Raw genomic sequence first — 15,824 nt, 5'->3', positions numbered from 1 at the left:
TTGATTAGTGACTAAAGCTGAATTTGTGGAAGTAGACCTATCTGGGAAAAATCCATGCTGACACTACACTATAGCTTTGCCTATATAATCGAACAATTTACGTTGAAGTACATGTTCGAATATTTTTGCCAGAGTACTCTGTTTAACAATCGATCTGTAGTTGCAAATGTCATTGTATTTTATAGCGGAACAAGTAGCAGAATAAAAATTCCAATCGAAATGCTGTTTGTAATGAAGTGGGAGCAAAAAAAAAAAAATATCGGCACTTGCTCTGATGGGAATTGTTATGCAGAACTTGACATTTTTTCTTGCTTTTGTCGTTGGAGCTGATGTAGCATAGTGGTGTTCTTGTTTTTGTACCTTTGGTTTTTTTGTCGGTCTTAAAGTGTTTGTTGTCGCTTCTTGTTTTTGTTGTTGTTATTGCATCGGGACTAGGGCTGATAATTTTATCCGGGTGGTAGGTGTCTGGGTATTACCCAGGAAATGTGTATGAAGTTAAGCTCTTAGGCGGTGACCGAAACAAAAAACGTTACAATTTTTCACCTTCTATGTTATCTTCCGTCAGTCTTCTGTCCTAAGAGTCAGAAAAGCTTTCATCACTATAGCCTTAACCGTATTTTAGATTCATAAGTTGTTGTTGTTGTTGGTGTTGTTGTTGTTGTATTACCGATGAAGGGGAGTGTTATCGATGTTGACGGTCCTTTGCCGGATATAGATCCGGTACGATCCGGTAACAAGCGCCATTAAGGTACTAGCCCGACCATCTCGGGAACGATTAATATGACAACATCAAACCTTCTCGGCCATACCGCCCCCACGCCCTAGTTCCATGAGGAACTTGGCGCCGCCATAGCCTCGCCTTCTAAATATGTGTATGATACATTCATATTTTTAAAAGGATTCCCCTCGCGTAGGTGAGTCTGACCATTCGGTTGCGGAAGCTTTGAAGCTATAAAGCTTTGTATTGCGCTTATCAACCCCTTGAATCCCAGGTTCATAAGTCACGCCCATTTTCGAAATTGTTATACCCGTATTTTTAGTCGTCCTGGCGAGATAGTTCCCCCGGTTTTGTATTTTGGTATAGAAAGGGGCGTGTTCATCAACCGATTCAGAGGAATCGTTCTTACATTCATCGCTGTACCATTAAACAATTTTCAAGATATCGATATCGTAAGCCTTTAATAAAATGGCGTTACCACGGCCATTTTTAATTTTTTTTATGCATTTCGAGTCCTCTATACTGGGAACCAACCAATGTGCCAATAAAAGGGGAGTTAAAGGGAATAGCTCTATTTGTTATTAAGATATCAAGGAATTATATATCTAGGGAATCTTTGATACATAGTGAGAAAAAATTGTGTGCCAATTTTCATTGCGATGCCTTTATTTAATGAAAGTTATTGCAAAAATATGCGTGAGGATGACTCTTAGGGCGGATGGGCTGACGAAAGATAACATGGATGATACTCACTTAATTTTTGTTTTCGTTTAAGTTTACCGATTTTTTTCGCGCTGTGATCAAGCGATACTTGAGTAACTGTAAGAAGTACCCGGGTTCCCTATTACCCACGTAACCTTCACGGGTACTCTACTACCCGTGTATACTTTATACCCAAGTATCATTAGCTCTAATCGGGATACTCACCTCTGATCCATCGTTGCTTTGCAAGTTGTACATAAGTGAGTTAAGACAAAGTTCTGCACAACAATGCCTAACAGCAAATATCAAAAAAAAATTTTTTTTTCCGTTGTAGCGATAAGGTTTCTCCCCGAAGGCTTTGGGGAGTGTTATCGATGTGATGGTCCTTTGCCGGATACAGATCCGGTACGCTCCGGTAACACAGCACCATTAAGGTGCTAGCCCGACCATTTTGGGAACGATTTATATGGCCACATTAAACCTTCAGGCCATCCCTCCCTCCCAACCCCCAAGTTCCATGAGGAGCCAGAGCCTCGGCTGTTAAAGAAACAGGATTCGCCACGCATAGGCTAGGTTGACAATTGGGTTGGAGAAGCTATATATTGCGCTGACAACCTCTTGAATCAATTTGGTATTTTAGTCGCCTCTTACGATAGACATACCTGCCGCGGGTATATTCTAATTACCCTAACCCTCAGGGGAAACTGGTCGCGTGTCGATTCTATGGTTGCCTATTTTTACAAGGACTTGCCCTGCCTTCTTTCTGCTTGAGATGAACACTGCATCTACATTTTTTACACAATTCTCGCTTAGTGATTTGCTTGTTATTGATCCGCAACAGAAATACTATCACAGCCGGGTCGGTGAGCCATACTGCGTCGACAGCCACACTGAACTAAACTTTGCTAAACTGTGTTTTTATTCTCAGGTGAAGTATTTCATTTTTAGAACCTAGAGCAGGAATAATAACGACCTTCAAATGCAATTTCATCGAAATTTAGATTCGTTAGGAAGAATTTGACTGTATTCCCCAGTTTCAGTTAAAATATTTTGTTTATTAACCTTAAGTTATTAAGAATTCATTTATTCGTTATTTTTATGCTCATGTTTTCTTAATTTACATTATATTTATCGTTTTTATCTTTTGCGACCTGTTTTTATGTGTTGTTTTATAATGGCCTTACATCAACCACCATCACCACCAAACACTATCACAATTACTACTACCATTGTTATGATTACCACCAAAACCTTCAAATTTGTCAAATGTCCTTGTACATCGCTCCGCTTGATTTCGCTCTGCCTAATAATCATAAAATCCACACAAATCCAAAAAAAAAAACTGCAAACATACAAACGCCTTTGTGTTTGCCAACCCACCACACCACGTCGTAATTTACCGCGCGTTTCGTTTTTTGTTGTTGGCATAATACAAGTAGATTTTCACACAGACATGAATCAGCTTTTATCGAGCGGAGCTTCACCCGGAATTGATTGTATATTACCAGATTTCTGCCTACCCGCAGCCACCTCGCCCAGCCACCCAACACTTGGTGGTCCACTTGGTGCTGGACCTGTCGATGATATGTCACTTGCTAATTTCCATGCTGGTACAGCCCCTGGTACAACTAATATCGTTACTGGACGCAACAAGGCGACACCAATGCAAATTCGTTGTAAATTTGGGTCCCTTGGCACATCAAAAGGTCAATTTAATTCACCACACGGTTTTTGTTTGGGCGTTGATGAAGAGATTATTGTTGCCGATACAAATAATCATCGCATCGAAGTATTCGACAAAACTGGCACTCTCAAATTTCAATTCGGTGTACCTGGTAAAGAGGAAGGTCAATTATGGTATCCACGCAAAGTTGCCGTTATGCATACCAATGGAAAATTCGTTGTATGTGATCGCGGCAATGAACGTTCACGTATGCAAATATTCTCAAAGTGTGGACACTTTATGCGCAAGATTGCTATCAGGTAAGTTTCTAAAGCAAATACATACATTAAAATAAGTTTAACAATGTTGAAAATGAGAGCGCACTGCTAAAACAACAGGATAGTGCCAACCTAATGATTAACTTAAAATCATTTGGTGTTTGCTATCGGTACACTTTGGGATCATTTTACGATAATTTCAGGCCCATTTTGGTATAATTTCGGAAACATATCAAGATAATTTCGGAACTATTTCGGGATCATTGCAATATTATTTTAGCACATTTCGATATAATTTTGGGATTATTTTTGGTATCATAATGCACTATTTGGGACAAATTTTTTAGAACGATTCAGGTGCAGCTTCGGAAATGTGTTGGCACTTTTTCAGGACTATTTTGAACAGTTTCCCCTATCAAATTTGGTTTTAAATAAGTTTAACAATGTTGAAAATGAGAGCGCATTGCTAAAACAACAGGATAGTGCCAACCTAATGATTAACTTAGAATCATTTGGTGTTCGCTATCGGTACACTTTGGGACCATTTTACCTTAATTTAAAACCCACTTTGGTAAAATTTCGGAAACATATCAAGATAATTTCGGAACTATTTCGGGATCATTGCAATATTATTTTAGCACATTTCGATATAATTTTGGTATCATAATGCACTATTTGGGGACTAATTTTTTAGAACGATTCAGGTGCAGCTTCGGAAATGTGTTTGGCACTTTTTCAGGACTATTTTGAACAGTTTCCCCTATCAAATTTGGTTTCGGCATTGCGCCATTATCTTTCATTTTTCGTTCTGACACTAATAATGGAGTAACGCCGAAACCGGTTTGTCTCCACACCAAATGTGACAAAGGAATACAAAAAAAAAAATGTTCCAATATACATCATTTACAGTGTTACAAAAAAGACAAAAGTGAAAATACCTGGGAAGTCATACAATTTTTTCAACTAGATCTTGAAATTCTAAGAAATAATGCATACAAGATTTTCTCCGGACACAAAAAATCGTGAGTTACGGGTAAACACCGATTTTTCGTTCTTTTGGGCACTTACTAGAGCCTATAATTTGGTTTGCTATAAACCAATTTTCAGTTTCTCTCCGGATCACATGCACTAATTTATTTGAACATGAGTTCAATGAGTATTCACTTTCTTACATACGAATTAATTAGACAATTTACAAGCTGTTGCATGCCATGATGAAATGAATATTCAGGTGTTCTCATCCCGTTGACGTTTTCCCTTATTTTGACAAGTTCGGCATGCATAATTTAGAGGGTTGTCTATCATACATAACTGCCTTTGAATTTTACTACGATCGTAGTAGATCTAACTATACGTTTAGAAATATAACATAAACGTAACTTTTTATTCCCCAAAAGATTATAGACAAAATTTTCCATAAAACTTAATTCTTGAGGAAATTTGTACGAAAAAATTAGCAATAACAAGTAAAGGTGTTTATGTTCGGGTGTAACCGAACATTATATACTCAGAGTGAGCTTCAATTGTACATTTAATTTCAGATAAATTACTTTTCTACATAACACGTGGCACCGCCCGTTTAAGATAAAAATGTCTCCCCATTTCCTCTTACAATAATGATAAGTGAAGTATTATTGATTCAAAACTATTTTTTGCTAAGTTATAGCTTATTCTAGTCTACGACCCTTTTAAACTTCTTTTATATCTAAGTTGCCGTGGTCTTTAACCGATCCCGTCCACTTTTACTAGAAATGTTTTCTGCTATAAGGAAAATATGTGCACCCAATCTTGTTACGATTCGTTAATTTTTCGAGTCATGGCTCCCGAAACATAGAAAATTGCTTAGTTGTAAAAGGGGCGGTTCCACGCCCATTTTTTAAATTTGAAATTTTTCCTATTTATTGTTATAAATCCACTTGGGAAATGAAATACCATTTATATAAAGCCCTTTTTTGCAAAGATATAGCTTATTTTATTGGCCCACGACCCTTTTAAAAATATTTTATATAAAAGTGGGAGTGGTCCTTAACCGATTTCGTTAATTTTTCTTCAAAGCATTCCTTATAGTAAAGGCAACCTCTCTGCTGAATTTTGTTACGATAGGTTTAACGATGGCGACCACCGTGGTGTGATGGTAGCGTGCTCCGCCTACCACACCGTATGCTCTGGGTTCACACCCCGGGCAAAGCAACATCAAAATTTTAGAAGTAAGGTTTTTCAATTAGAAAAAAAATTTTCTAAGCGGGGTCGCCCCTCGGCAGTGTTTGGCAAGCGCTCCCAGTGTATTTTTGCCATGAAAATATCTCAGTGAAAACTCAGCCTTGAAGATGCCGTTCGGAGTCGGCATAAAAAAACATGTATGTAGGTCTCATCCGGCCAATCTGTAGGGAAAATCAAGAGGAGCACGACGCAAATTGGAAGAGAAGCTCGACGTTATATCTCTTCGGAGGTTATCGCGCCTTATATTTATTTTTTAGGTTTAACCATTTCTAATTTGTGATTAATAATATTTGTAAAATTTATTTTATCACAAGTGGGCGGTGCCACGCCCATTGTGCAAAGCACGCTGAGTATAAAAATTTAGTACTTTTGTAGTACAAGTAAATACTGGCAAATGGAGCTGCCGAAAAAGTGAGGTCATGTTGTAGCCATCACCTTTATTATTTCATCATGTTGTACGCAATGTACATACATACATATGTGTTATGATTTTAAACCTGTCATTAATGCTTTGTTGTTGTTTCTCATATAAAATTTGTATACAAAATTATAATTCGGCAGCCTATGTATATCGGGCGTCCTAAGTTATTGTCAAAAAAAATATTTATTAATTTTTAAAATTTCAAAGAATTTTCGTTTTTTACAAGATGTAAAAAAACAAAGAAAACAGGGTAGGTAAAAATAGAAGTACGATGATTGCATAGATTTAGAATTTTAAATGCTTTTTACTGACTACGGCAAGGGTAGTGTTTAAAAAAATACTCAGTAAGACAAAACGATACGATACCTTGTGAATTGCCTAAATAATTTCCAATTGTGTTAACGTAATATGACACTACTTTATTTTGTCTTGGATTGCAAGCTAGAAAAACTGACGAAACTTTGTCGGAACTTCAAAATACAAACACCAAAACGAGACCACAATTCCCCCCAAAATTAGTGAGATTCAGATGTTTTTGTTTATGTTTGGAATATATTTTTATACTCAGTTGAGCAGAGCTCACAGAGTATATTAACTTTGATTGGATAACGGTTAGTTGTACAGGTATAAAGGAATCGAGATAGATATAGACTTCCATATATGTTGTTGTTGTTGTAGCAATGCTCGCCCCACCTAATAGTCGCGACCGATCACAAATTGTCATCAATATCCTCTAACGGGAGTCCAAGGAAACTTGCCGTTTCAACAGGGGTGGACCATAAGGAAAGGGGTGTTAGAGGCGTTGGTTCCACATTACAATTAAAGAGATGGTTGGTGTCATGTGGGGACACATTGCAAGCAGGGCATACATTTTGTATGTCGGGGTTGATTCTGGATAGGTAAGAGTTTAACCTGTTACAGTATCCAGAACGAAGTTGAGCAAGAGTGACACGCGTTTCCCTGGGGAGTATGTGTTCCTCTTCCGCGAGTTCTGGATATTTTTCTTCAAGTACTGGATTCACCGGGCAATTCCCGACATAAAGGTCCGACGCCTGTCTATGGAGTTCACCAAGGACCTGCTTGTGTTTTTTCGCTTCATACGGCTGGGTTCTCAGGTGCCGTATTTCCTCAAAATGCTTACGGAGATGACTCCTTAGGCCCCTAGGCGGTACTGGTTCGTCAATTAGATGTCTGTTGGGATGCCCAGGTTTCTGGGTATTCAACAGAAACTGTTTGGTCAGCATCTCATTTCTCTCCCTGATGGGGAGTATTCTCGCCTCATTATGCAGATGGTGTTCTGGGGACATAAAAAGACAGCCCGTGGCGATTCTGAGAGCAGTATTTTGGCAGGCCTTTAGTTTCTTCCAGTGGGTGGTTTTTAGGCTTGGCGACCAAATGGGTGACGCGTAGCACGTAATCGGCTGGCTAATTGCTTTGTATGTGGTCAAGAGCGTTTCTTTATCTTTTCCCCAGGTACTGCCAGCAAGGGATTTGAGGATTTTATTACGGCTCTGAATTCTTGGAACAATTGCGGTTGCGTGCGCACCAAAATGTAGATCCTGATCAAACGTCACACTCAAGATTTTGGGGTGTAGGACAGTCGGTAGCGTAGTGCCATCGACGTGGATGTTCAATATGGTCGACATTTGGGGCGTCCATGTTGTAAATAAGGTCGCGGAAGATTTAGTCGGTGACAATGCCAGGTTTCGCGAGGCGAAAAAACTGGAGAGATCAGGGAGATAGCCGTTTATTTTATTGCACAGCTCATCGATCTCTGGGCCTGGGCCTGTGGCCATTATCGTGCAGTCATCGGCGTAGGAAACGATTGTGACTCCTTACGGTGGTGAAGATAGCTTAGATATGTAGAAATTAAACAAAAGCGGGGATAGGACACCACCCTGTGGCACCCCTTGTTTAATTCTCCTTTGTTTTGATGTTTCGTTTCTGAATTGCACCGATGCCTGCCGACCACCCAGATAATTTGCGGTCCACCTTTTAAGACATGGGGGAAGGGTAGACCCTTCCAGGTCTTGCAGTAACGAGCCATGGTTGACCGTATCAAAAGCGTTTGATAGGTCTAACGCTACGAGTACTGTTCTATGGTGGGGATATTGATTCAAACCGCAATTTATCTGGGTGCTAATGACATTTAGCGCGGAGGTAGTGCTATGGAGTTTTCTGAAGCCATGCTGATGAGGGGCTAGCTGCAAATGTGCTTGGAAATAAGGGAGCAAAATAGCTTCAAGCGTCTTTGCCACTGGCGATAGGAGAGATATCGGACGATATGACTCACCTACGTTAGCTGGTTTCCCAGGCTTTAGTAGCGGGACCACCTTGGCCATTTTCCATTTCTCGGGTATGACAAAGGTGGAAAGAGACAGGTTGAAGACATGCGCTAAATATTTGAAACCCTCTTTCCCTAGGTTTTTAAGCATCGGCATGGCTATGCCGTCTGGGCCCACTGCTTTGGATGGTTTAGCGCGACCAATGGCGTCCTCAACCTCTCTAGCGGTGATGGTAATTGGTGACGCGCTGAGTTTGTGTTTATGTGCGTGTCTATTGGCTCTCCGTCTATCTTTGTCGACCGTAGGATGCATTATATATTGTCGGCAGAAAGCGCTCGCGCATTTTTTCGCATCCGACAGCACCTTATCGCCAAAGGCGATGGAAACTTTGTCTTTGTGCTTAGTCGGATTCGATAGGGACTTTACGGTGGACCAAAGTTTACCTACACCGGTAGAGAGGTTACAACCTCTTAGGTGCTCTTCCCATTTCGCCCGCTTGTGTTCGTCCACAAGCAATCTGATGCGTTGGTTTATATCCCTTATTTGGGGGTCGCCTGGATCAAGCTGTCTTATAAGGTCGCGTTCCCTCGCTAAGCTCGCGGCCTCCGCCGGGAAGTGGGGCCGGATTTCGGGAATTCTCCCGGCGGGAATGAAATGTGCCGAGGCGGATTCAATGACCTTACGGAAGGCACGCTCCCCTTGGAGGACATCAGTCGGGATAGGGAGGGCAGCAAAGCTGCTGTCTGTTGCAGATTTATATTCTTCCCACTTTCCTTTTTTGAAGTTTATGAAAGTGCGTTTTTCGGTGACGATAAAGTCGGCGATACGCTCGAACGAAATAAGTATGGGCAGGTGGTCGGATGCCAATGTTACCATCGGCTACCAGTTGACGCAGTTTACGAGTTCTGCGCTCACGATTGAGATATCTGGCGAGCTATGACAGCTTCCTACCATACGTGTGGGGGCGTCTCCGTTTATTGTGCAGAACGTCGTTTCGTCTATTTGATCCGCCAACATCTCACCCCTACTGTCCGCCCGCAAGTTTGAATGCCATAGGTCGTGATGGGCATTGAAATCGCCTAAGATAATGCGATTGTTGCCAGTGAGTAAGGCCTCGATATTAGGGCGGTATCCACTGGCGCAACAGGTGACAGGAGGGATGTAGATGTTGATGATTTCTAGATTTGCATCGCCTGACCGGACAGATAGGCCTTGACGTTCTAAGACATTGTCACTGCGGTCGATGCCAGGATCAAATATATGATATTGCACAGAGTGGTGTATAATAAACGCGAGGCCGCCTCCATTTCCGCTCTCGCGGTCTTTCCTGTGGACATTATAACCAGAGCAGGTCTGCAATGCAGATCCTGCTGTGAGTTTAGTCTCTTGAATCGCAGCAATGCGGATGTTGTGCCGCTTCATGAAATCTACTATCTCCGTAATCTTCCCAGTTAGTCCATTACAGTTCAACTGCAGAATTCTGAAGTGCATGAGGGGTGACGCCGCCACTCTAGGGGTAAGTGAGGGGTGACTACGCCTAGGTTGTGGAAGGCCAGGACGCAATTGCTGTTGTGGCCTTGGGACTGGGCGCCCTTGGGCAAGCATTGCGGTACCCGGATGATTTGGGTTTACGACCTGGCAACATGGCGCGATGAAACCCGTCGGGGGGTTGCCGTCGCGGAGACCAGAACATCTAGGAAAGTGGCACCACCCAAGGCAGGAGCTGCATTGAGCGGATGTCGTAAACCTATATATTCTGTGCTGGCAGACGGTGCAAACGGAGGCAGGGACTAAGAGTCTGTTTCCCTGACCTGCACGATTGCTGCCAGAAAAGAGGGGGGGAGAAGAAGACGGGGGCAGGGGCTGATGCTCAGCATTGCAACCAGCTCTACTACGAAGGTAGTAGTTATGAGTGGTATCAGCTGTTTGAGTTGTTGGCGCCGTGGGGCGCGAGCAGCAGCGGGTACTTGTTGTGGCTTGCTGAGCAGCGAAGCTGCTGGAAGGTAGTGGGGATACGCTTAGGCGTAGACTACGGGACGCCCTTGGGCGTGAGCAGCAAGGAGCCACAAAAGATTTATAAAAGTTACGTGGACGTCGGGTTTTGGGATCAAGCCCAGAACAACCTGTCCGATGCAACCATCCCTTGCACGAGACAAACTGAACAGAGTATGACCGTCCTAAAAAGATTCTTTTCTGGCAAATGCAGCAAAACCATTTCTCATGACCGGGGTCAGGAGACGGACCAGGATTGGGTTCGATACCTTCCCGTAGTAAGAGAATATGTAGCAGTCCTGCTGCAAGGAGCTGCTGGGAGGATGACAATTTGTGGGAGGGACGAAACAAATTAAATGGGGTCACACTGAAATGACAGTCCTTGGTCGGGAAAAATCCCGAGTCGCTCCGGTACATAGAACCGACTGCCTTGGGAAGCGACTTCCATATATCAAAATCATCAGTATCGAAAAAAAATTTGATTGAGCCATGTCCGTCCGTCCGTCCGTCTGTCCGTTAACACGATAACTTGAGTAAATTTTGGGGTATCTTGATGAAATTTGGTATGTAGATTCCTGGGCACTCATCTCAGATCGCTATTTAAAATGAACGATATCGGAGTATAACCACGCCCACTTTTTCGATATCGAAAATTTCGAAAAACCGAAAAAATGCGATAATTCATTGCCAAAGGCGGTTAAAGCGATGAAACTTGGTAGATGGGTTGACGTTATGACGCAGAATAGAAAATTAGTAAGATTTTGGACAATGGGCGTGGCACCGCCCACTTTTACAAGAAGGTAATTAAAAAGTTTTGCAAGCTGTAATTTGGCAGTCGTTGAAGATATCATGATAAATTTGGCAGGAACGTTACTACTATTACTATGTATGTGCTAAATAAAAATTAGTAAAATTTGATGAAGAACACGCCCACTTTTTTAAAAAAAAAATGTTTAAATTCAAATTTTAACAAAAAATTTAATATCTTTACTGTATATAAGTAAATTAAGTCAAAATTCAACTCCAGTAATGATATGATGCAACAAAATACAAAAATAAAAGAAAATTTCAAAATGGGCGTGGCTCCGCCCATTTTCATTTAGTTTGTTTAGAATACTTTTAATGCCATAAGTCGAACAAAAATTTACCAATCCTTCTCAAATTTGGTAGGGGCATAGATTCTATGACGGTAACTGTTCTCTGTGAAAATGGGCGAAATCGGTTGAAGCAACGCCCAATTTTTATACACAGACCACCGTCTGTCCTTCCGCTCGGCCGTTAACACAATAACTTGAGCAAAAACCGATATATCTTTACTAAACTTAGCCCACGTACTTACCATATTAAGTAGAAGAAAATGAAAAAGTTCTACAAGGCGAAATCAACAGCCCTTGGAATCTTGGCAGGAATACTGTTAGTGGTATTGCATATATAAATAAATTAGCAGTACCCGACAGATGATTTTCTGGATCACCTGGTCCACATTTTGGTCGATATCGCGAGAACGCCTTCACATATACGCTACACTCGCTTTTAAAACCCTCATTAATACCTTTAATTTGATATCCATATCGTATCATTCTAGAGTCACCCCTGGCCCACCCTAATGGCGATATCTCGAAAAGGCGTCCACCTATAGACCTAATGCCCACTCCCTCTTAAAATGCTCAGTAACACCTTTCATTTGATACCCTTATCGTACAAACATTCTAGAGTCACCCCTGGCCCACCCTAATGGCGACATTTCGAAAAGGCGTCCACCTATAGAACTAAGGATTACTCCCTTTTAAAATAGTCATTACCATCTTTCATTTGATACTCGTACAAACACATTCTAGAGTCACCCCTGGCCCACCCGAATGGCGATATCTCGAAAAGGCGTCCACCTATAGACCTAATGCCCACTCCCTCTTAAAATGCTCAGTAACACCTTTCGTTTGATACCCATATCGTACAAACATTCTAGAGTCACCCCTGGCCCACCCTAATGGCGATATCTCGAAAAGGCGTCCACCTATAGACCTAATGCCCACTCCCTCTTAAAATGCTCAGTAACACCTTTCGTTTGATACCCATATCGTACAAACATTCTAGAGTCACCCATGGCCCACCCTAATGGCGATATCTCGTAAAGGCGTCCACCTATAGACCTAATGCCCACTCCCTCTTAAAATGCTCAGTAACACCTTTCGCTTGATACCCATATCGTACAAACACATTCTAGAGTCACCCCTGGCCCACCCTAATGGCGACATTTCGAAAAGGCGTCCACCTATAGACCTAATGCCCACTCCCTCTTAAAATGCTCAGTAACACCTTTAATTTGATTCCCATATCGTACAAACACATTCTAGAGACACCCCTGGTCCACCTTTATGGCGATATCTCGAAAAGGCGTTCACCTATAGAACTAAAGCCCATTCCCTTTTAAAATACTCATTACCACCTTTCATTTGATACCCATATCGTACAAACACATTCTAGAGTCACCCCTGGTCCACCTTTATGGCGATTTCTCGAAAAGCCGTTCACCTATAGAACTAAAGCCCATTCCCTTTTAAAATACTCATTACCACCTTTCATTTGATACCCATATCGTACAAACACATTCTAGAGTCACCCCTGGTCCACCTTAATGGCGATATCTCGAAAAGGCGTCCACCGATAGACCTAAGGCCCACTCCCTCTTAAAATGCTCAGTAACACCTTTCATTTGATACCCATATCGTACAAACACATTCTAGAGTCACCCCTGGTCCACCTTTATCGCGATATCCCTAAATGGCGTCCATCCATAGAACTATGGCCTACTCTCTCTTAAAATACTCTTTAATACCTTCCATTTGATACACATGTCATACAACCACATTCCAGGGTTACCCTAGGTTCATTTTCCTACATGGTGATTTTCCTTATTTTGTCTCCATAGCTCTCAACTGAGTATGTAATGTTCGGTTACACCCGAACTTAGCCTTCCTTACTTGTTTTATTAACATTTTTAACAATAAAAGCAATGCAAATAACACGGGAACCCGATTTCGGTCTCTGATGGTTCACAAGAAGGTTGATTTTAGTCATGATACAAAAAATAGAGGTAGGTGCATTTTGTGTGACATTAGCCACTTGACTTTTGCGGGGACGATGACAATTTCACCAAAAACAAGCTACCAGATTGAAAAATGTTACGAAATTTTCTAATTTTGATGGATTTTATATTAACGAATAGGACTAAATTACTTTCATAGTTATTTTAAATATAAAAGAAAAAAAATGAGCCGCATGTGTTGGAAATATTTTAGTTAATACGTAATATCAGCCTAGAAAAGAAGGTTTTTATAAGTTTTTCGAGCTCCCGGAAATTGTTTTGGTGGAAGAAACATGGACGAGGTATACAAAGCAAGGGAATATGGCCTTCTTAAGTGTTCGTACTGTTACGAATATTAGCAACACTAAGGGGTACTGCCATCTCTAAACCGATGCTAAAACAGTTACTTGCATGCACATCCATAAATCAATCATTCACTCTTATCGCGAAGTTCACGGGGAAAAGTGTTCGCCTTCACTTCTTTTGTTCCGGTGAACTTTTTCCGCCTATCGGCAATTTCGGGCGAACAAAAGTTCACTTCGAAACAGCTGATGCTCTATTGTGAATTAGCAGTGAACAAATAATTTGCTTACAATTTGTAAATTTTGTAACCTAGCATATATTTCCTTAAAATACAACAAAAATAGAAATAAAAAATTTATAAAAGCATGTTTGTATAGCACTTAGGTTGGTATTGATTGATCGCGATAAGAATATAAATGTGAAAGCGATTCGGAGGCAATTAAGGGACAGTTCTAACCCTTTGGAGCTAAGTGATTCACTGTAAACTAAAAATTACTATTGTCAGCACTTTTGAATAACAAGTTAATTTTTTTTCAATTAGCCTTCGCTAAACAAGCCGGCATTCTAATATTTGCTAGATATTCTTACCAACTCCTTGTCACCATTTAAGCAAGAATTTGGAGTTCCACCAATTGTAAAGTTGAGTACATGTCTTCGTTTTTTCGCATAGGGAAAAGGCGTTGGAAAGGACAATGAAGTGGGTCTTAGCAAATCTTGTTTCAGTGAGGTGCTCAACATTTTGGAACCGTTGATTTGCCGACAATGGATAACTTGGCTGACTGATACGTTGTCATAAAAAATAGAATTTACATATTTAGCAATACAGGAATTTCACTTTTTTCCACTCAGCTTCCGATTGTGCATTATTTAATGATTTATTTCTAATAATAGAAGTACATATAATTATAAGAGTATCAAATTTCAAAACAAAAAATTAATTACATTTTGTTTTCCTCTCGTTCGCCTGTAAAATATAAGTGAACAAATTTGGGTTTCCTCGCTGTTCATTTCGCCCGAACAAAGAGTTGCCGATAAGGTGAAATCTTTTTCGAACACGAACTATTTTTTCGCCACCCTCTGCGATAGGGTGAACAAAAACTGAATATTTTCGGGTGAAATTAAAACTCGCGATAAGGGTGATTATATATCTACACAATCGAATCAATAAATTATGTCTACACATATGTACCTACACGCAGGGAGAAACAGTGCACAAACACATGCATATATCTTATCTGAGATGCTGCCGAAAGTATGCAATTGTAATTGTGGAAGTATCGCTCACAATTACGCGCGCATATGAGAAGTTACTCACGTGCATCTGTAGTTATAATTATACGGCAGTAACTAAGTAAATTCTAGAAAAGCCTAGAAATATGCAACGAGGAAATCAGACAGTATAAAAAGACGACAACAGTAGAGGCGAGAAATCAGTTTCATTTAAGCTATCAGTCAGTTTGGTTATTAAGCAAGCTAGTTGCAAAGTATAAGTGTTATTGTCAAGTACTTTAATAAAGGCCATTTTTCCATTATTCAATATTGGGGTTATTTATTCAACAGTTTAGCGATACGAACGTTAGCAGAAGATTGCAAATAAGGGGAATTGCAGTAAATTCGTTACAGTACGTTTGCACAGAATATTTTGACAAAACATAAACGTTTGTCAATTGCTTGCCTAAAGGGGATCCTTATAAACCGACACCGCAATTTCTAAAGAGTTTAGCATACTTAAACGCAATTTTTATGAAATTGAATTTTGATAAATTGGCTACAAGTCCACATTTTTTATTTATTGTATAATTCAAGCGTAGCTCTTGAGGAGGGAACTGTTAAACCTTTTTTTTTAGGAGAACATTGCCCTGTATCTCTGCAGGTTAGTCACTAGTTATGAGAGTTCTTTTGCCCGTTGTACCAAGGGCACCTTTGGGGCAAGCCCTACCCATACATATTCTGTGCCTTTTTAGCATTAACATGGATGTGGCGTCCCACAAACGTAACAAATTAAACACCTACCACTCACTGCAGACTTTGGAGGTAGACTTTTTCTCAACATACCTTGAGAAATATCCACTATAGAGGCATGATAATAAATAGGGCCATGCTAGAACAACAGAATTTTTCGTGTATTTTTTTCTGTTTAGGGGTCAAGCTGCCATA

General features: G+C 40.7%; 1 protein-coding gene across 4 annotated transcripts in view; it reads left to right on the top strand.

The window, feature by feature from the left end:
• Window positions 1–15,824, top strand: part of mei-P26 (meiotic P26) — a 77,454-nt gene that overhangs the window by 52,148 nt on the left and 9,482 nt on the right. The window contains exon 6 of one of the 4 annotated variants that reach the window (XM_067784556.1): window positions 2,947–3,403. In XM_067784556.1, the coding sequence (XP_067640657.1) occupies window positions 2,947–3,403 (457 nt within the window). Of the gene's footprint in view, window positions 1–2,856; window positions 3,404–15,824 lie in introns of all 4 variants that reach the window. The other 3 variants (XM_067784555.1, XM_067784554.1, XM_067784553.1) reach the window with 3 other exon arrangements.

Source organism: Eurosta solidaginis, chromosome 4, assembly GCF_040869045.1.
Source record: "Eurosta solidaginis isolate ZX-2024a chromosome 4, ASM4086904v1, whole genome shotgun sequence".
NCBI lineage: Eukaryota > Metazoa > Arthropoda > Insecta > Diptera > Tephritidae > Eurosta > Eurosta solidaginis.
This window is presented reverse-complemented; position numbering and strand designations above follow the sequence as displayed.